This window comes from Bos javanicus, unplaced genomic scaffold (assembly GCF_032452875.1).
Source record: "Bos javanicus breed banteng unplaced genomic scaffold, ARS-OSU_banteng_1.0 tig00000403_1, whole genome shotgun sequence".
Classification (NCBI taxonomy): domain Eukaryota; kingdom Metazoa; phylum Chordata; class Mammalia; order Artiodactyla; family Bovidae; genus Bos; species Bos javanicus.
Window position 1 is genome coordinate 58,640 of NW_026893843.1, and position 22,864 is coordinate 81,503.

At 39.6% G+C, this 22,864-nt stretch overlaps 1 protein-coding gene across 1 annotated transcript; it reads right to left on the bottom strand.

Annotated features, from left to right (window-relative positions):
• Positions 1-1,601: 1,601 nt before the first annotated feature.
• On the bottom strand, positions 1,602-2,540 carry LOC133244012 (olfactory receptor 5J3-like). Its single transcript, XM_061410688.1, has one exon. It carries the CDS (start codon positions 2,538-2,540, stop codon positions 1,602-1,604), a length of 939 nt encoding a protein of 312 aa, XP_061266672.1.
• Positions 2,541-22,864: the final 20,324 nt, after the last annotated feature.

Genomic DNA, 22,864 nt, shown 5'->3' on the forward strand with positions numbered 1-22,864 from the left:
ACTAATCATGATTTTTTGTTGTTTATTTTTATACATTTTAAAAAAATTTTATTGGAGTATAATTGATGTACAATGTTGTGTTCGTGTCTTCTGTAGGTTGATATGGAATTACAAAATACATATAGGGAATTCTATTTGTTTATGTAAAATGGTAGGAGGACTATATTCTAATATATGAACATATGCGTGCTTGAATTCTACTTCTGAAATCTTGATTTTTTTGATCTTGATCAAGCTTTTTTTTTTTTTAATCTTTCCTTCTTGTTTATTTGTTCCAGTTAACTTAGAAACAGTAACTAGGGGTTTAACATTTGGATCCTCAGATGATAGTTCATTTTTTTTTTAATTTTATTTTATTTTTAAACTTTATAATATTGTATTAGTTTTGCCAAATATCGAAATGAATCCGCCACAGGTATACCTGTGTTCTCCATTTATCAAGCTTTTAACTCCATTGATCCTTTGTTTCCTCAACTACAAAATGGATTAGTTCCTATAGAGTTTAAAAAAGAAGGAAAATTGAGACCACTGTCTGTAACTGATTTTGGGGGGGAAGTGCTTTGTATAGAAGCATGTATGTGTGGGTGTTTGTGTGATTATCATCTACTGGTTCATTATTATTCAATCAAAACTGAAAATCATATTTTATAACTAAACTACCTGTAGAAGATGGTGTCAGTTTCTTACATAAGAAGTTAGAAGAGATTCAAAATAACAATTTTGGAATTGAAGGAATCCAAAGTGTACAGTGGTATAAAATTATTGTATACTGGAGATACTTTGGATTCAATGTAGAGAGACTTCTCAGAGATTCCTTTATCTGACTGAAGGCAGAACTTCTGAGAGTGAGGCTGCCATAAACCACCTCTCTTTGGGGCTTCTTTGTCTTCCAGGAAAAGACAGAGAAGGCCACCTGCCTCTATCTTAAATAAATGATGCCCCAAGATTTCTTATCTCCCATCTCTTCCCTTATAAGCCCATTTGTTTTTCTCACAGAAGCCATTTCTCACTCTTCCTTTCCTATATTGTCACATTATTGAATTATTGATGCTGTGAAAGTGCTGCACTCAAATGCCAGCAAATTTGGAAAATTCAGCAGTGGCCACAGGACTGGAAAAGGTCAGTTTTCATTCCAACCCCAAAGAAAGGCAATGCTAAAGAATGCTCAAACTACCGCACAATTGCACTCATCTCACATGCTAGTAAAGTAATGCTCAAAATTCTTCAAGCCAGGCTTCAGCAATATGTGAACCATGAACTTCCTGATGTTCATATGAATAAACTTCATTTATTCTCCCATTAATCTACCTTTTGTCAATTTAATCCACAGTCCTTTAATTAATAAACCTAAGAAAGTAAAAGAAAAGGTTTCTTCCTTCGTGACAGAAAGTATTGCATATGTATGAATGTATATGCACACACATAAAATGTGATATAATGTTTGGGCATCTATTTCCAAACGCCAATGAAAAGTATCTTTGTGCATATGCTAAATTTAAAATATCATCCTTCTTTTCTCCAAAATTCTCTCACATATTTAATAATGTATCCATATGTAGCATCATCTACTATTGTTAAAAGTTTCTGCTTGAAAATCATAGTCACTGAGCAAATATTTTTCTCATGATAATTCTTTTCATTGCTTCTTTGGCTTCTGTGTTCCTTATGCTGTATATCAGAAGATTTAGTATTGGCAGCAAAAGGGTATAGAACACAGACAAGATTTTGGCTTTCTCGTCTGGGTAGCTAGAGCTGGTCCCCAAATAAGTAAAAATCATTGTTCCATAGAAGACACTCACTATCGTTAGGTGGGAGGCACATGTGGAGAAGGCTTTGTATCTGCTTCTCAAAGACCGTGTCTTCAGGACTGTGAGAAGGATTCCCAGATAAGAACTAACCACCATCAGAAAGGTAGCCACTGATGTGGCTCCAGAGAGGATGGTAAATAAAGCCTCACTGTAATGGGTGTCAGAACAGGCAAGTTGGAAAAGCAGTGGGATATCACAGAAATAGTGGTTAATGACATTGTGTCCACAGAAGGACAGACTGAGCAAACCAGACAGGTGGGTGAGTGAGTTGGCACAGCCCAGTAGATAGGAGGCAGTGACCAGGTGGATGCAGAAGGTGGGTGTCATGAGACCTTTATAGTGAAGAGGGCGGCAGATGGCAAGGTACCGATCATAGGCCATGGCAGCCAAGAGGAAGCATTCCGTGGTCAGGAACAAGCTGACAAAGGAGTATTGCAGGAGGCAACCACTGTAGGAGATAACTTTCTGTCCTACTACGTAGTTCACCAACAGCTTAGGAATGAAGACTGAGGAATAGCAGAAATCCAGGAAAGCCAACTGGATAAGGAAAAAGTACTTGGGAGAGTGGAGCTGATCACTAACCAGGATGATGGTGATGATCCAGACATTGCCCAGGACAGTAATGAGATAGATTAAGAGAAACACCACAAATAGGACTGTATTCAGTTCCAGGTTATCAGTCAGCCCCAGGAGGATGAATTCAGTTATCCCACTGACATTGCTGTCAGCCATTTATGTGACTCCTCTAAGACGGATCTGCAGAGGGTAAGAGAAGAAAGAAAATAAGCAAAGGAATAACTTGAATATATGAATTCCATCTGCTAGTAGCTTTAGAAAACTGCATGGTTTTAGTTAATAATAATAAGCTGAAAGTGAAAGTGAAGTGCTAGGCAGTCAGTCTTGTTCAGCTCTTTGTGGACCCATGAACTGTAAACCTGCCAGGCTCCTCTGTTCAGGGAGTTCTGCAAGCAGGAATACTGGACTGTGTTGACACTGCTTTCTCCAGAGGATCCTCCTGACCCAGGGATGGGACCTGGGTCTCCTGCATTGTAGGCAGATTATTTACTGCCTGAGCAACCAGGGAAGCCTCAATAATAATAATAGTAATGTATAACTGCAGATGTTGACTGCAGCCATGAAATTAAAAGACGCTTACTCCTTGGAAGGAAAGTTATGACCAACCTAGATAGCATATTCAAAAGCAGAGGCGTTACTTTGCCAACAAAGGTTTATCTAGTCAAGGCTATGGTTTTTCCTGTGGTCATGCATGGATGTGAGAGTTGGACTGTGAAGAAGGCTGAGTGCCGAAGAATTGATGCTTTTGAACTGTGGTGTTGGAGAAGACTCTTGAGAGTCCCTTGGACTGCAAGGAGAGCCAACCAGTCCATTCTAAAGATCAGCCCTGGGATTTCTTTGGAAGGAATAATGCTAAAGCTGAAACTCCAGTACTTTGGCCACCTATGCGAAGAGTTGACTCATTGGAAAAGACTCTGATGCTGGGAGGGATTGGGGGCAGGAGGAGAAGGGGACAACAGAGGATGAGATGGCTGGATAGCATCACTGACTCGATGGACATGAGTCTGAGTGAACTCCAGGAGTTGGTGATCGACAGGGAGGCCTGGCATGCTGCAATTCATGGGGTCCAAAGAGTCGGACACGACTGAGCAACTGATCTGATCTGATCTGAATATATAATAATCTAATTCTTTTTAGTATGAAAAGTTTACCAGATATAAAACTTTATTTGGTACAGTGTGTCACCAGTGCATGTAACCTGGCATTATCCACCATACAAGAACCGCTAGAGAAATTAAATTCCTCTTGAAGAGCCCTATATTTAAAAAAGAAAATTCAGGAGATAGATCCTGGATAACAGTATAGTCCAAATTCCAGACATAGACAAGAATCTCATATTTAAAGAAAGTACATTTGTTAACAAAGAGCAAAAAAAAAAAAAAAATCAGTATTTAACAGATAAATTATTGGGACATCTAGCAAAATTATTCTCTATAACAACTTTTCCACTTAGACAAAAAACATATGTTGAGCAATAAAAATAACAAATGAATAGAATATATATGCATATATATATGCATGTATATAATATCACCTAATAAAATTAATGATTATCCATAAAAATGGAAAATGACAATTATGGGCATCTAGAATATAGAAAGTAACAAATTTAAAAACTGTCTATCCTAACATACCTTAATTGTTAAAACTCACTCACTGCAGGAAGTCATTCTTTGCTCCTTCAATAGATATTTATTATTTCATCCTGATTTCCCATTTTATTATCCAATGGCTTGAATTAGTCCATATCAGATTTTTAAATTAAGATAGAAAACTTTCAATATTTTTTAATCCTGGCAGTCAAAAAGTCTCAAATCTAATTTCAAGTATAATGCATATGCTTTTGTCATATTTCATCCCATATCTGAATTTTTGCTGCTGCTGCTAAGTCACTTCAGTCATGTCCGACTCTGTGTGACCCCATAGATGGCAGCCCACCAGGCTCTGCAGTCCCTGGGATTCTCCAGGCAAGAACACTGGAGTGAATTTTCACTCAGGTATAATTATCCAGGAATAGTTAGATCATTATGTTCTTTTAGGTTTTTATCATATAACTCAAAGTACATAAAAGTCAAGGTTCTTGTAAAGCAATTATCCTTTAATTAAAAATAAATAAATTTTAAAAATCAAGGTTTTGATATTTAATATATTGGGGAAATACTTGATTAAACAATTTTTAAGGAAGGTTTTCTTTACTGCAGAACTTTTAGTAGTGCATAGTATATGACTATGTTTTGTGAGTGCCAAAAAATAAATAAATATAGAACATGTTGAACGTGTTTCACATCCAATTAACAGTTGAATATATTTTCACTAAAAATTAATGAATATTATGTTCCAAAAATCCATGCTTTGGAAATAATACTTCCTGGTATTGAATGAAGAATGAATGAGTTTGGATCTCTATGCCTTATTATCAATGTGATGTAAAGTAAGCTATTTAATAAAATTATTGAGATCCAACCAGTCCATTCTGAAGGAGATCAGCCCTGGGATTTCTTTGGAAGGAATGATGCTAAAGCTGAAACTCCAGTACTTTGGCCACCTCATGCGAAGAGTTGACTCATTGGAAAAGACTCTGATGCTGGGAGGGATTGGGGGCAGGAGGAGAAGGGGACAATGGAGGATGAGATGGCTGGATGGCATCACTGACTCGATGGATGTGAGTCTGAGTGAACTCTGGGAGTTGGTGATGGACAGGGAGGCCTGGTATGCTGCGATTCATGGGGTCCAAAGAGTCGGACATGACTGAGTGACTGATCTGATCTGATCTGATCTGATGTAAGCTATTAATAACAATTCAAATACTGCAAACCATGTTACAAAATACCTTTGATTATGTCCATGTTACCAAAGCACAAGATGTAAAAAAGAATGACTAGACACTTTTTACCACCTTAAGCTGTGGTTTCATGTCTCTTAGCTTCACATAAAGCCCTTCCTCAGATGTAGTTATGGGAATTAAATAAGAAAACATGTGAAAGCCATGTTGTATACCATAGGTACCTCTTAAAGGTTGCTTTATATTCAAAGTAAAACTAATAGGGAAAATAGAGATAAGACTATCTGTTGATACACAGGACAAACAGCTTTTGGCTAAAGTCACTTTTTGGATCTTTGCTGTTTTGGGTTTCGTTTTGTTAACTTTGCATTGACTAACTTTCTTTAATGATGAGTTTCTTATTTCATTGATTTCATATTTCTTTTTTGCTTGAGTGTCAATTTCTCAGTCATGTCTGACTCTTTCCAACCCCATGGACTATAGACCGCCAGGTTCTTCTGTCCATGAAATTCTCCAGACAACAGTACTGGAGTGGAATCCCCTTCTGCAGGCAATCTTTCTGACCCACAGATCAAACACAAGTCTCCCACATTACAGGCAAGTTCTTTACTGTCTGAGTCACCAAGGATCACTTAATAAATAGCAATTTTCCTCTATACTGCCTCATAACAGCACTTTTCTTTTGCTATAAATTCAGGTATATAAAATAAATTAATCTTTGAGTTTCAAGATTAGCTTTGGTAATAAATGACTGTTCTTTCCCTCAGATTTAACAAAATTCAACAGTTTGCAAGAATTCGTTTTAGTTCTTAAAGAATTTCTTTGAATATATTATTTGTTTTAATTTATATAGTTATGTGAAATTTTAAGCACAGCTACTTGAGGAAATATGGACTAAGCCCACTGATTCTTTCAAGAGAGTTAGTTGACTTGTATTGAGACAGTTCTATTTCCAATGATGAGAATAGATTTGAGGCAGGTGATTTTTCTTCCCCTTCCATTCACAGCATGTACTGAGAGTTGGTGTTTTTGATACGTGGAAAGGCATTTATAATTCCTTTGTTAGAACACATAAATGCAACACCTACCTGGTGCCAAAAGGAAGTCTGTTCCTCTCTCTTAGTTTCCTGACCTGTGTTTATATTTGGCTCTGGGCCTTTGGAGGATGTGATCACCGGGGATTCTGTCAATACTGAGTTTCATCAAAACGGCTAACAAGAGGCATGGGAGAAGTAAGGTCTCAGCACTATGTTTCCAAATTACAGCAGTTCATGGATTTGGCTTTTTTCTCAGGGAAAATTGTATATGTTCTTGTATATGTTGTATATGTTCTATATACATATACATATACATATGTATATGTATATAGAACATATATGTATATGTTCTAACTAATAGGAGGCTCTACATGGGAAAGTGCTTCCCTGGTGATTCAGTGGAAAAAAAATCTGCCTGCAATACAGGAGAAGTGGGTTCGATCCTTGGGTCAGGAAGATCTTCTGGGGAAGGAAATGGCAGCCCACTCCAGTATTCTTGCCTGAGAAATCTCACAGACAGAGGAGCCTGGTGGGCTACAGTCCATGGGGTCACAAAAGAGTTGGACATGACTTAATAACTAAACAACAACAAGGAGGGAAAACCAAATTATTAAAAATGAACTCCATGGTGTTTATAATTATGATTTACATGGCCTAATTATATGTGTGTGTGTGTGTGTGTGTGTTTTAAAGCATGCTAAGTTCCATTTTTTGATGACCACGTGTTTCTGTTGTGGTAGTTGTTGTTCAGCCACTAGCCATATTCGACTCTTTGTGGCCCCATGGACTGTAGCCCTCCATGGGATTTCCTAGGCAAGAATACTGGAGTGGATTGTCATTTACTTTTCTGAGGGATCTTCCTGATCCAGTGAACACATGTCTCCTGCATTGCAGGTGGATTCTGGACCTCTGAGCCACCAGAAAAAGAGCCATAGTGGTACTACGCTTGTGTGCATGCCAAGTCACTTCAGTTGTGTCCAACTCTTTGCAACCCTATTGATTGTATCCCTCCAGCCCCCTCTGTTCATGGGACAAACCAAGCAAGAATATGAGAGTGGGTTGCCATGCCCTCTTCCACGGGATCTTCATGACCCAGGAATTGAACCCATGTCTCTTACATCTCCTGCATTGGCAGGCAAGTTCTTCACACTACCACCACCTGGGAAGGCCAAAGAAACCTCAAATCTTAGGAACACAAATTGATTGCACTGACTTGAGGGTCTCCTACTATCAAAGATGACCACAATGCCAGTTTGCCATGGCTAGTCCAGATGCTGCCAGGAACTTATTTTTGTAATGATTTGGACCATTTCCAAATTGCAGACTCTATGTTTACACATATGAAATAAAATTAGCACATATTTGATAGAGGTTCTCTGAGTGCTGAGAGGGAATTATGTGATATAAACATCATCTGAGCCGTGATTTCTTTCAATATGGATATTAAACAGTAATCAGTTTTATGTATGAAGTGCAGGGTTTAGAGCTACAAGTGCTCATTCTCAATTTTTTTCCTGATATTTTACATGACAATTGATAGAGTACTAACAGATATTTCATTGGTGAAGTCCTCATTGATTTCTCATTGACTAATTGTATTTGTCATTTCAGTGCACGATGCTGGATGCTTGGGGCTGGTACGCTGGGACGGCCCAGGGGGATGGTATGGGGAGGGGGAGGGAGGAGGGTTCAGGATGGGGAGCACGTGTATACCTGAAATTTTTTTAATTTTAAAAATAAAAAAAATAATAATAAAATAAATAAATAAATAATTAAAAAAAAAATAAAGACATTTAGAATGTGCTTAACTCGGTTTATTTACTTTCAGGATATACATTAATATATATATATATATATATATATATATATATATATATATATATATTTAGTTTGTTACTAATTTTTGTTATGTCCCTAATTTTTCAATCTAATAATATGAACTACAAATCTGCGACAGACTCGCCATTTGTCTGAGAATTCTAAGACAGAGATTTATTTTCCTCCCTTAAGCAGCCAGTTTCTTTTTATAGTATAATATAGTAGCTCTTCACTGGAGAAGGGAATGACAAACCACTTCAATATTCTTGCTTTGAGAACCCCATGAACAGTATGAAAAGGTAAAATGATAGGACACTGAAAGAGGAACTCCCCAGGTCAGTAAGTGCCCAATATGCTACTGGAGATCAGTGGAGAAATAACTCCAGAAAGAATGAGGGGCTGGAGCCAAAGCAAAAACAATACCAAGTTGTGGATGTGACTGGTGATAGAAGCAAGGTCTGATGCTGTAAAGAGCAATATGGCATAGGAACCTGGAATGTCAGGTCCATGAATCAAGGCAAATTGGAAGTGGTCAAACAGGAGATGACAAGAGTGAACTCACTGCAGACGGTGACTGCAGCCATGAAATTAAAAGACGCTTAGTCCTTGGAAGAAAAGTTATGACCAACCTAGACAGCATATTAAAAAGCAGAGACATTACTTTGCCAACAAAGGTCCGTCTAGTCAAGGCTATGGTTTTTTCAGTAGTCATGTATGGATGTGAGAGTCGGACTATAGAGAAAGCTGTGCGCTGAAGAACTGCATGCTGATGCTTTTGAACTGTGGTGTTGGAGGGAAAAGACTCTTGAGAGTCCCTTTGATTGCAAAGAGATCCAACCAGTCCACCCTAGATTAAATCAGTCCTGAATATTCACTGGAAGGACTGATGCTGAAGCTAGAACTCCAATACTTTGGCCACCTGATGACAAGCGCTGACTCATTGGAAAAGACCCTGATGCTGGAAAAGATTGAAGGCAGGAGGAGAAGCGGATGACAGAGGATGAGATGGTTGGATGGCATCACTGACTCAATGGACATGAGTTTGAGTAGACTCTGGGAGTTGGTGATGAACAGGGAGGCCTGGTGTGCTGCAGTCGCAAAGAGTTGGACACAACTGAGTGACTGAACTGAACTGATAGAAGTTCTTGGGCTACCCAGGTGGTAAAGAATCACCTGCCAGTGCAGGAGATGCAAGAAAAGCAGATTCAATGTAAGTCAGAAAGATCATCTGGAGGAGAAAATGGCAACCCGCTCCAGTATTCTTGCCTGGAGAATCCATGGGCAGAGGAGCCTGGTGGGCTATAGTCCATAGCGTAGTGAAGAGTCAGACAAAACTGAAGCAAATTAGCACAGCACACAGAACATACTATAACAGAATTTAAAAAATAGAATTAAAAATTTATTTTTCTGAGTTTAATAATCTTATCTGTATACTATTCCTTGTGTTCCATACTCTATATACAAGATATTGAATGTTCTTGAGAAATTGTGAAGAATTATATAAAATTAGGCTTAAATATTACCATTATTTTATTTTATTCTGAAAATTAATTTCATACAAATCCATTTGCATGAAGCCTCATACCAAAAAAAAAAAAAAAAAAGTTTAAATGTAGCCACATAGGAGTCAATATCAAATTATATATTAAATGATTTTGGAAAATTGTCAATGTCTATACAAATGGAATTCCCTGGTGGCTCAAAAGGTAAAGCGTCTACCTACAATGCTGGAGACCTGCGTTCAATCCCTAGGTCAGGAAGATCTCCTGGAGAAGGAAATGGCAACCCACTCCAGTATTCTTGTCTGGAAAATCCCATGGATGGAAGATCCTGGTAGGCTACAGTCCATGGGGTCATGAAGAGTAGTGTCCGACTGAGAGACTTCACTTTCATACAATTGTTATATGCTCTTTTTGATAGTAGTTGTGGTGTTATTTCATTCTAAAAAGTAAACTTTCAAATGAATTTCTTCGCAAGAATGGCTAATATAATAAGCATTTCAACTGCTACCTTCTCAGGTAGTGGAACTATTTACATATTATTTTAATTGAAACTGAGAAAAAAATTAAAAACATGACAATATTTATTGAGCTTTCAGCTTTCTCATTGTGCTCTTTAGCCTACTTGCCACTAGTTATTTCAGTATTTAGAAAATTAACTATGATTTTTTTATAAATGAAAGTATTCTTTAGAAAACTGTTTCTGTTTTCCAGATAGTCCAATTTATAGCAATTTAGGGAAAGGAGATCACTATGGGACAATCAGTATTTACAAGCCTGATTTTATCATTATGCATCTGTACATAAAATTTGGGTGTTTTTTTTTTTTTTTCCTTATCTTGTAAAGTTTTTAACTGAGATGTAACATGTGCTGTGCTCACTTGGTAAGTCGTGTCTGACTCTGCAACTTCATGGACTGTAGCCTGCCAGGCTCCTCTGACCATGGGGATTCTCCAGGCAAGCATACTGGAGTAGGTTGCCATTTCCTTCTCCAAGAATTAACATATACATGCACGTCAGTTCAGTTCAATTCAGTTCAGTCGCTCAGTCGTGTCCAACTCTTTGCGACCCCATGAATCGCAGCACACCAGGCCTCCCTGTCCATCACCAACTCCCAGAGTTCACTCAGACTCACATCCATCGAGTCAGTGATGCCATCCAGCCATCTCATCCTCTGTCGTCCCCTTCTCCTCCGGCCCCCAATCCCTCCCAGCATCAGAGTCTTTTCCAATGAGTCAACTCTTCGCATGAGGTGGCCAAAGTACTGGAGTTTCAGCTTTAGCATCATTCCTTCCAAAGAAATCTCAGGGCTGATCTCCTTTAAAATGGACTGGTTGGATCTCTTTGCAGGCCAAGGGACTCTCAAGAGTCTTCTCCAACACCATGGTTCAAAAGTATCAATTCTTCAGCACTCAGCCTTCTTCACAGTCCAACTCTCACACCCATACATTACCACAGGAAAAACCATAGCCTTGACTAGAAGAACCTTTGTTGGCAAAGTAATGTCTCTGCTTTTCAATATGCTATCTAGGTTGGTCATAACTTTCCTTCCAAGGAGTAAGCGTCTTTTAATTCCATGGCTGCAGTCACCATCTGTAGTGATTTTGGAGCCCAGAAAAATAAAGTCTGACACTGTTTCCACTGTTTCCCCATCTATTTCCCATGAAGTGGTGGGACCAGATGCCATGATCTTCGTTTTCTGAAAGTTGAGCTTTAAGCCAACTTTTTCCCTCTCCTCTTTCACTTTCATCAAGAGGCTTTTTAGTTCCTCTTCACTTTCTGCCATAAGGGTGTTGTCATCTGCATAACTGAGGTTATTCATATTTCTCCTGGCAATCTTGATTCCAGCTTATGTTTCTTCCAGTCCAGCGTTTCTCATGATGTACTCTGTATATAAGTTAAATAAGCAGGGTAACAATATATAGCATTGACGTACTACTTTTCCTATTTGGAACCAGTCTGTTGTTCCATGTCCAGTTCTAACTGTTGCTTCCTGACCTGCATACAGATTTCTCTAGAGGCAGGTCAGGTGGTCTGGTATTCCCATTGCTTTCAGAATTTCCCACAGTTTATTGTGATCCACACAGTCAAAGGCTTTGGCATAGTCAATAAAGCAGAAATAGATGTTTTTCTGGAATTCTCTTGCTTTTTCCATGATCCAGCGGATCTTGGCAATTTGAAATCTGGTTCCTCTTCCTTTTCTAAAATCAGCTTGAACATCAGGAAGTTCACGGTTCACATATTGCTGAAGCCTGGCTTGGAGAATTTTGAGCATTACTTTACTAGCGTGTGAGATGAGTGCAATTGTTCAGTAGTTTGAGTATTGTTTGGCATTGCCTTTCTTTGGGATTGGAATGAAAACTGACCTTTTCCAGTCCTGTGGCCACTGCTGAGTTTTCCAAATTTGCTGGCATATTGAGTGCAGCACTTTCACAGCATCATCTTTCAGGATTTCAAATAGCTCAACTGGAATTCCATCACCTCCACTAGCTTTGTTCGTAGTGATGCTTTCTAAGGCCCACTTGACTTCACATTCCAGGATGTCTGGCTCTAGGTCAGTGATCACACCATCGTGATTATCTGGGTCATGAAGATCATTTTTGTACGGTTCCTCTTTGTATTCTTGCCACCTCTTCTTAATATCTTCTGCTTTTGTTAGGTCCACACCATTTCTGTCCTTTATTGAGCCCATATTTTCATGAAATGTTCCCTTGGTATCTCTAATTTTCTTGAAGAGATCTCTAGTCTTTCCCATTCTGTTGTTTTCCTCTATTTCTTTGAATTGATCACTGAGGAAGGCTTTCTTAACTCTTCTTGCTATTCTTTGGAACTCTGCATTCAGATGCTTATATCTTTCCTTTTCTCTTTTACTTTTTGCTTCTCTTCTTTTCACAGCTATTTGTAAGGCCTCCCCAGACAGCCATTTTGCTTTTTTGCATGTCTTTTCCATGGGGATGGTCTTGATCCCTGTATCCTGTACAATGTCATGAACCTCAGTCCATAGTTCATCAGGTGCTCTATCTGTCAGATCTAAACCCTTAAATCTATTTCTCACTTTCACTGTATAATCATAAAGGATGGTTTCCCCTAGTTTCTTCAATTTAAGTCTGAATTTGCAATATGGAGTTTTGATCTGAGCCACAGTCAGCTCCCGGTCTTGTTTTTGCTGACTGTATAGAGCTTCTCCATCTTTGGCTGCAAAGAATATAATCAATCTGATTTCGGTGTTGACCATCTGGTGATGTCCATGTGTAGAGTCTTCTCTTGTGTTGTTGGAAGAGGGTGTTTGTTATGACCAGTGCATTTTCTTGGCAAAACTTATTAATCTTTGCTCTGCTTCCTTCCATATTCCAAGGCCAAATTTGCCTGTTACTCCAGGTGTTTCTTGACTTCCTACTTTTGCATTCCAGTCCCCTATAATGAAAAGGACATCTTTTTGGGGTGTTAGTTCTAAAAGGTCTTGTGGGTCTTCATAGAACCGTTCAACTTCAGCTTCTTCAGCATTACTGGTTGGGGCATAGACTTGGATTACTGTGATATTGAATGGTTTGCCTTGGAAACGAACAGAGATCATTCTGTCATTTTTGAGATTGCATCCAAGTACCGCATTTGACTCTTTTGTTGACCATGATGGCTACTCCATGTCTTCTGAGGGATTCCTGCCTGCAGTAGTACATATAATGGTCATCTGAGTTAAATTCACCCAGTCCAGTCCATTTCAGTTCGCTGATTCCTAGAATGTCGACATTCACTCTTGGCATCTCTTGTTTGACCACTTCCAATTTGCCTTGGTTCATGGACCTGACATTCCAGGTTCCTATGCCATATTGCTCTTTACAGCATCGAACCTTGCTGCTATCACCAGTCACATCCACAGTGGGGTATTCTTTTTGCTTTGGCTCCATCCCTTCATTCTTTCTGGAGTTATTTCTCCACTGATCTCCAGTAGCATCTTGGGCACCTACTGACCTGGGGAGTTTCTCTTTCAGTATCCTATCATTTTGCCTTTTCATACTGTTCATGGGGTTCTCAAGGCAAGAATATTGAAGTGGTTTGCCATTCCCTTCTCCAGTGGACCACATTCTGTCAGATCTCTCCACCATGACCTGCCCATCTTGGGTTGCCCCACAGGCGTGGCTTAGTTTCATTGAGTTAGACAAGCCGTGGTCCTAGTGTGATTAGATTGACTAGTTTTCTGTGAGTATGGCCTCAGTGTGTCTTCTCTCTGATGCCCTCTTGCAACACATACCATCTTACTTGAGTTTCTCTTACCTTGGGCATGGACTATCTCTTCATGGCTGTTCAAGCAAAGTGCAGCCGTTGCTCCTTACCTTGGAGGAGGGGTATCTCCTCACTGCCACCTTTCCCAACCTTCAACGTGGGATAGCTCCTCTAGGCCCTACTGTGCCTGCACAGCCACTGCTCCTTGGACCTGGGGTTGGTCCTCCCGGCTGCTGCCCTGACCTTGGACGTGGGCTAGCTCCTCTCAGCTGCCGCCCCTGACCTCAGACTTGGGTAGCTCTTCTTGGCCGTTCCTGAGCCGTCACAGTCTGACACTCTAGGCCGCTGCCCCTGACCTCGGACATCAGGTAACTCCTCTCAGCCGTGCTTAGGGTGCCGGTCGCAAGAGAAGCCCATAAATTGTAAGTGAATAGATTTTAATAGAATGAACACGGTCATGTAACTACCACTCAGATCAAGAAACACAGCATTACCAGCAATCCAGAAGCCTCCCTCAAAATGGGAAAAAATATTTGCAAATGAAGCAACTGATAAAGAATTAATCTCAAAAATGTAAAAATAATTCATATAGCTCAGTATGAAAAAAAAAAAAAATGCAACCAAAATATGGGTGGCAGACCTAGACATTTCTCCAAAGAAGACATACACATGATCAACAAATATATGAAAAGATGCTCAACATCACTAATTATTAGAGAAATGCAAATCAAAACTATGATGAGATATCACCTCACAACAGTCAGAATGGCCATGATCAAAAAATGCATGTATAATTTGAGTCAAAAGGAAAGCAACTGGCTTCATACATTTTCTCTCCCTAGAATTCAGAGCATGTTTTCTTCTATCTAAACTACTGTCAGAGAATTCTTTATTTAATGTCTAAAGAAGATGTTGGAAGATCCTTAAAGGAAAGGGGAATAAGTCTGATTATTAATGGTTCCTTAATTAACTTGACAGCACACTTTATAAACATTAAGTAAACTTTTTCAGGGTATATTTCCTGTGAGTGTTAGTGGCCCTTCTGTGTGAAATGGTAAAGAAACTGAGGCATTCCACCTTTCTCAGTTTCATATGATTTAATAGTAATGGAAACCATGGTGAGAAAAAAAGAAACGGTCTGGACTAACCCCTGTGAGTGGAAAGGTAATCAAGAACGAAGTCCTCTTTGACTATTTTTGCGTGTTTGCATTCATTTTGCAGAATATCTGACTATAAAAATTTCAGGCTAATTCCAGGAACATGTATCTGTAAGTTTTATTGGGTAGTTCAAATACCAATGCCTTTTCCTTTAAAATTATTTTGCTTTTTGTCTATGCTCAATAGAAAAAATTAGTTAAGAAATACTTCATACTTATGAATTTTATGTTTGTGTCTCCCTATTTGTGGGTGTGTCTGCATGTATATATTTATTTCTACCTACATACAGGAATAAAAATTTTAACAATTAGCTAGAGATAGCTAAACTGGAACCTAGTATGGCTTATTAGCTTAGTTTACTAGCTATATTAGCTAGTATTACTAGCTATATTAGCTTAGTTTATTAGCCATATGTACTATGACATGCTATTCTTCCAAGCCTTTTCCTTCCATTGCAAAACAGTTCATAATTTTAATAAATGCATATAAATACCATTATCCAAAGCACTTATTTGTCTACAAATAATTTGGCACATATGGTATGACATTAACAAGGAATATGCTTCATTTCTTTAGCCCTTTTCACAGCATCCTTCACTTCTTTTTTTCTTAAGGTATAAATTAATGGGTTTAACATAGGAATAACCAGGGTATAAAACACAGATACCACCTTTTCCTGTTCTAAGGAATACTGAGAGTTTGGCTGAATGTAGCTAAAGCTTATAGAGCTATAGAGTAGAGTCACAACCGTGAGGTGTGATGCACACGTGGAGAAGGCTTTGTGTCTGCCTGTGGCTGAGTGGATCCTCAGGATAGCGGCAACAATGAAGATGTAGGAGACCATCACAGACATGAAAGTGATCAAGGCAATAATGCCAGAGAAGATTAAAAGCAGCAGTTCATTCATGGATGTGTCAGAGCAGGACAGCTTCAACAGTGGGGGGAGGTCACAGAAGAAGTGCCTGATGACATTTGGCCCACAGAAAGACACTGTCATATACCACTGAACAACTAATACACACACACACAGTAACTTTACTTCTACAGAATAAAGGATGAAGTTTTCTTGGCCTTATCATCCTTTCACATGGGAGATGCTAGCCCTGTGTTCAATATGTAAAGCCCAATATTTCCTTATTTCCTATTATTTTCATAATCTCACAATATTGTTCTTCTATTATAATACCTTTATAGATCTAGAAATCTGTGGAGACAGGTGAATAATCTTCATAAGATTACATAGTTATGTTTTATATTGAAATTCATTCTTTAGAAAATATTCCAAATTGAATCCAAACATTCATTTGTATTACTCCCAAAGAATTGCATGACAACTTTGAGGTTAATATAGAGAAAAAAACTTAAGTGGAGTATATAGAAGGAGATGAGAGCCAAATTACAAATCCTCCCCTCCCCTATACCTTGAAGTCTTTATCACACTAAAATCTGAATATCATTTTCTTCTTCTTCTTTGTATTTCAACTTTTGACAGAATGCATATATACTGAGTATTGCCTGAATTTTACTTACCAGTGAGTGGAAGAAAAAAAAGTGCAACAACTTAGCTCGTTTATGAGCCTCATCACCACCCATTCTTGTGGTCTATTTTTCTATATTTCCCCCCAAACAAAAACAAACACACAAAAGATAGTTAAATCTGTTGGTTTTCAGTGATGCATGAGTTAAGTCAGTGGCATAAGTTACCAGGTAGTAGATTTGAAATTTAAAATTTTTAAAATAAAAGAACAAAAAGCACAGATTCCATGCTGTCAATGCAAGAGCAAGATGAACAAAGAACAATCATATCAGAAAACAGATTTAGTTGAAAAGTTCATTTATATAATTACCTCAGTTCAAATGGGAATAGAGTCCCTGGAGTTCATCTTGTGATCAAAGGATATAATAAATATGTCATTAAAAGTTCCTCTGTGTATCTTGAGGGATTTAGGAAATTCACAAGAATGCAATTTGTCCCTAAGGATTTCATTTCCTTAATTTACAATGAATAAAGGAAATTTATCACAAGTAAAAAAAAAAAAATGTGTGTGTGTGTGTGTATATACATACCAACAAAGGTCTGTCTAGTCAAAACTTTGGTTTTTCCAGTAGTCATGTATGTATTGAGAGTTGGACTATAAAGAAAGCTGAGCGCCAAAGAACTGATACTTTTGAACTGTGATGTTGGAGAAAACTGTTGAGAGCTCCTTGGACTGCAAGGAGATCCAACCAGTCCATCCTAAAGGAGATCAGTCCTGAGTGTTCATTGGAAGAACTGATGCTGAAGCTGAAATTCCAATACTTTGGCCACCTCATGCGAAGAACTGACTCATTGGAAAAGACCCTGATGGTGGGAAAGATTGAAGGCAGGAGGAGAAGGGGGCGACAGAAGATGAGATGGATGGATGGCATCACCAACTCGATGGACATGAGTTTGAGTAAACTCCGGGAATTGGTGATGGACAGGGAGGCCTGGGGTGCTGCAGTTCATGGGGTCGAAAAGAGTTGGACATGACTGAGTGACTGAACTGAACTGAACTGAATATATATATATATATATATATATATATATATATATAGCAAAAATGCAATTGATAGTGATCCCTGCTTGGTACTTTAGGAAGAGGAGGTTTTCAGAATGCATTATCTGTGCCTAATGTAGGAAACACACACACATACACACATATTCCAATAAACACACAAACAGAAGCAAAAGCAAACATCATTGAGCTTTAAGGCAGTAGAACAAGAACCTGATAATTAAAAAATCTATCCCTTTACTTCCTTGGATTGTAAGAATGTCATCAAGAAAATTACAATTAAAACTACTACATCATAAAAGGCTTCCTTGCAAAGAAGTCAACCATTCATCCAATCTAGCCTGTGTTTGCTGATAAAAATTTGGGGGTTTTTATCTTTATCTTAAAATGAATCATGAGTGATTCTGGTAGCAGTATTTCAAACTATTCCATATTATATATATATAATATAGTATATATATATATATATATATATATATAGTCCTTTATTATTTATTCTATAACCAATTACAATTTTTCAACCTGAATGAAAATTTCTTAAATGTCTGAATTAACAGTTGATGGGGCAAAAGTTAGGAGTGGGGGTTAGTTGATATTCTAAGCTTGAGTTAGGCCAGGAGATACTCCATTATTTGATGAGACCTAGAGCACTTTAAGTACTTGATGTGTTCTCTGTTTGTTTTTTAATATATAATCCATTTTCAGTCCACATATGACATATTTATATAAGAAATGCACAACTGACTCTTGAATAATGTGTTGGGGTGCCAGTCCTCTTGTGCAGTTGAAAAACCCATGTGTAATTGTAAGTCTTCCCTCTGTTTTTGTGCTTTTGTGGTTCATCCACCTCTACAAATTCAACTGAGGATCCTTTAGTAATGTAGTAGCTACAACTGAAACAAATTGATGCATAAATGGACCACTGCAGACAGAAGATGAGGTATTTGGATGGCAGGTGGCTCAGATGGTAAAGCGGTTGTCTGCAATGTGGGAGACCCGGCTTCAATCCCTGGGTTGGGAAGATATCCTGGAGAAGGAAATGGCAACCCACTCCAGTGCTCTTGCCTGGAGAATCCCATGGATGGAGGAGCCTGGTAGGCTACAGTCCATGGGGTCGCAAAGAGTGAGACACGACTAAGCGAGTGCTTTGCTTTGCCTTTGTTCGCAACTCAATGCACATGAATTTGAGCAACCTCTGGCAGTTGGTGATGGACAGGGAAGCCTGGCGTGCTGCAGTTCAGTTCAGTTCAATTCAGTGGTTCAGTCATGTCTGGCTCTTTGAGACCCCATGGACTGCAGCACACCAGGTTTCCCTGTCCATCACCAACTACTGGAGCTTGCTCAAATTCATGTCCATTGAGTCAATGAGATAGCACAGGCGGCTGCCGCGGCGACAGGGAGGAGCAACCCACGCCTGAGGCCAGGGGCGGAGAGGAGATGAGTTACCCCGCATCCGAGGTCAGGGGTGGTGGCCGGGAGGAGCTACCTCACGCCCCCATGCCCGAGGCCAGGGGCCGTGACCAGAGAAGTTACCCAGAACCCTGGCTGTGCGGGCGCAGGAGGGCCTAGAGGAGCTATCCCACATTGAAGGTCAGGAAGGGCACCGGTGAGAGGATACCCCTCCTCCAAGTTAAGGAGCAATGTCCGCTTCACTGGAGCAGCCGTGAAGAGATAACCCACGCCCAAGGTAAGAGAAGCCCAAGTAAGACCATAGGTGTTGCAAGAGGGCATCAGAGGGCAAACACACTGAAACCATACTCACAGAAAACTAGTCAATCTAATCACACTAGGACCACAGCCTTGTCTAACTCAATGAAACTAAGCCATGCATGTGGGGCAACCCAAGATGGGCGGGTCATGGTGGAGAGATTTGACAGAATATGGTCCACTGGAGAAGGGAATGGCAAACCACTTCAATATTCTTGCCTTGAAAACCCCATGAACAGTATGAAAAGGCAAAATGATAGGATACTGAAAGAGAAACTCCCCAGGTCAATAGATGCCCAATATGCTACTGGAGATCAGTGGAGAAGTAACTCCAGAAAGAATGAAGGGATGGAGCCAAAGCAAAAACAGTACCCCACTGTGGATGTGACTGGCGATAGCAGCAAGGCCCAATGCTGTAAAGAGCAATATGGCATAGGAACCTGGAATGTCAGGTCCATGAATCAAGGCAAATTGGAAGTAGTCAAACAAGAGATGCCAAGAGTGAATGTCAACATTCTAGGAATCAGCGAACTGAAATGGACTGGACTGGAATGGGTGAATTTAACTCAGATGACCATTATATCTACTACTGCGGGCAGGAATCCTTCAGAAGAAATGGAGTGTCCATCATGGTCAACAAAAGAGTCGAAATGCAGTACTTGGATGCAATCTCAAAAACGACAGAATGATCTCTGTTCGTTTCCAAGGCAAACCATTCAATATCACAGTAATCCAAGTCTATGCCCCAACCAGTAACGCTGAAGACGCTGAAGTTGAACGGTTCTATGAAGACCTACAAGACCTTTTAGAACTAACACCCCAAAAAGATGTCCTTTTCATTATAGGGGACTGAAACGCAAAAGTAGGAAGTCAAGAAACACCTGAAGTAACAGGCAAATTTGGCCTTGGAATATGGAAGGAAGCAGGGCAAAGATTAATAAGTTTTGCCAAGAAAATGCACTGGTCATAACAAACACACTCTTCCAACAACACAAGAGAAGACTCTACACATGGACATCACCAGATCGTCAACACCGAAATCAGATTGATTATATTCTTTGCAGCCAAAGATGGAGAAGCTCTATACAGTCAACAAAAACAAGACCAGGAGCTGACTGTGGCTCAGATCATGAACTCCTTATTACCAAACGGAGACTGAAATTGAAGAAAGTAGGGAAAACCACTAAACCATTCAGGTATGACCTAAATCAAATTCCTTATGATTATACAATGGAACTGAGAAATAGATTTAAGGGCCTAAATCTGATAGATAGAGTGCCTGATAAACTATGGAATGAGGTTCGTGACATTGTATGGGAGACAGGGATCAAGACCATTCCCATAGAAAAGAAATGCAAAAATGCAAAATGGCTGTCTGGGGAGGCCTTACACATAGCTGCGAAAAGAAGAGAAGTGAAAAGCAAAGGAGAAAAGGAAAGATATAAACATCTGAATGCAGAGTTCCAAAGATTAGCAAGAAGAGATAAGAAAGCCTTCTTCAGCGATCATTGCAAAGAAATAGAGGAAAACAACAGAAGGGGAAAGACTAGGGATCTCCTCAAGAAAATCAGAGATACCAAAGGAACATTTCATGCAAAGATGAGTTCGATAAAGGACAGAAATGATATGGACATAACAGAAGCAGAAGATATTAAGAAGAGATGGCAAGAATTCACAGAAGAACTGTAAAAAAATGATCTTCACAACCCAGATAATCACGATGGTGTGATCACTGACCTAGAGCCAGACATCCTGGAATGTGAAGTCAAGTGGGCCTTAGAAACCATCACTACGAACAAAGTTAGTGGAGGTGATGGAATTCCAGTTGAGCTATTCCAAATCCTGAAAGATGATGCTTTGAAAGTACTGCACTCAGTATGCTAGCAAATTTGGAAAACTCAGCAGTGGCCACAGAACTCTAAAAGACCAGTTTTCATTCCAATCCCAAAGAAAGGCAATGCCAAAGAATGCTCAAACTACTGTACAATTGCACTCATCTCACATGATAGTAAAGTAATGCTCAAAACTCTCCAAGCCAGGCTTCAGCAGTAGGTGAACCGTGAACTTCCTGATGTTCAAGCTGGTTTTAGAAAAGGCAGAGGAACCAGAGATCAAATTGCCAATATCTGCTGGATCATAGAAAAAGCAAGAGAGTTCCAGAAAAACATTTATTTCTGCTTTATTGACTATGCCAAAGCCTTTGACTGTGTGGATCACAATAAACTGTGGGAAATTCTGAAAGAGATGGGAATATCAGACCACCTGATTTGCCTCTTGAGAAATTTGTATGCAGGTCAGGAAGCAACAATTAGAACTGGACATGGAACAACAGACTGGTTCCAAATAGGAAAAGGAGTACGTCAAGGCTGTATATTGTCACCGTGTTTATTTAACTTCTATGCAGAGTACATCATGAGAAACGCTGGACTGGAAGAAACACAAGCTGGAATCAAGATTGCCGGGAGAAATATCAATAACCTCAGATATGCAGATGACACCACCCTTATGGCAGAAAGTGAAGAGGAACTCAAAAGCCTTTTGATGAAAATGAAAGTGGAGAGTGAAAAAGTTGGCTTAAAGCTCAACTTTCAGAAAACTAAGATCATGGCATCTGGTCCCACCACTTCGTGGGAAGTAGATGGGGAAACAGTGTCAGACTTTATTTTTCTGGGCTCCACAATCACTGCAGATGGTGACTGCAGCCATGAAATTAAAAGATGCTTACTCCTTGGAAGGAAAGTTATAACCAACCTAGATAGCATATTCAAAAGCAGAGACATTACTTTGCCAACAAAGGTTCGTCTAGTCAAGGCTATGGCTTTTTCTGTGGTAATGTATGGATGTGAGAGTTGGACTGTGAAGAAGACTGAGGGCCGAAGAATTGATGCTTTTGAACTGTGGTGTTGGAGAAGACTCTTGAGAGTCCCTTGGACTTCAAGGAGATCCAACCAGTCCATTCTGAAGGAGATCAGCCCTGTGATTTCTTTGGAAGGAATGATGCTAAAGCTGAAACTCCAGTACTTTGGCCACCTCATGGGAAGAGTTGACTCATTGGAAAAGACTCTGATGCTGGGAGGGATTGGGGGCAGGAGGAGAAGGGGATGACAGAGGATGAGATGGCTGGATGACATCACTGACTCGATGGACGTGAGTCTGAGTGGACTCCGGGAGTTGGTGTTGGACAGGGAGGCCTGGCGTGCTGCGATTCATGGGGTCGCAAAGGGTCGGACATGACTGAGCAACTGATATGATCTGAGTCAGTGATACCAACTAATCATCTCATCCTCTGTTGTCCCCTTCCCCTCCCACATTCAATCTTTCCCAGCATCAGGATCTTTTCCAATGAGTCAGTTCTTCACATCAAGTGACCAAAGTATTGGAGTTTCTGCTTCAACATCAGTCCTGCAATGAATATTCAGGACTGGTTTCCTTTAGGATGGACTAGTTGGATCTCCTTGCAGTCCAAAGGACTCTCAAGAGTCTTCTCCAACACCACAGTTTAAAAGCATCAATTCTTCACCATTCAGCTTTCTTCAGAATCCAAACCTCAGATACATACATGACTGCTGGAAAAATCATTGCTTTGACTAGATAGACCTTTTTTTGGCAAAGTAATGTCTCTGCTTTTTAATATGCTGTCTAGGTTGGTCACAGCTTTTCTTCCCAGGAGAAAACATCTTTTAATTTCATGGCTGCAGTCACCATCTGCAGTGAGTTTGGA

Coding starts and splice junctions, on each gene's coding strand:
- LOC133244012 (XM_061410688.1), bottom strand. CDS start 2,540: ATGGCTGACAGCAATGTCAGTGGGATAACTGAATTCATCCTCCTGGGG.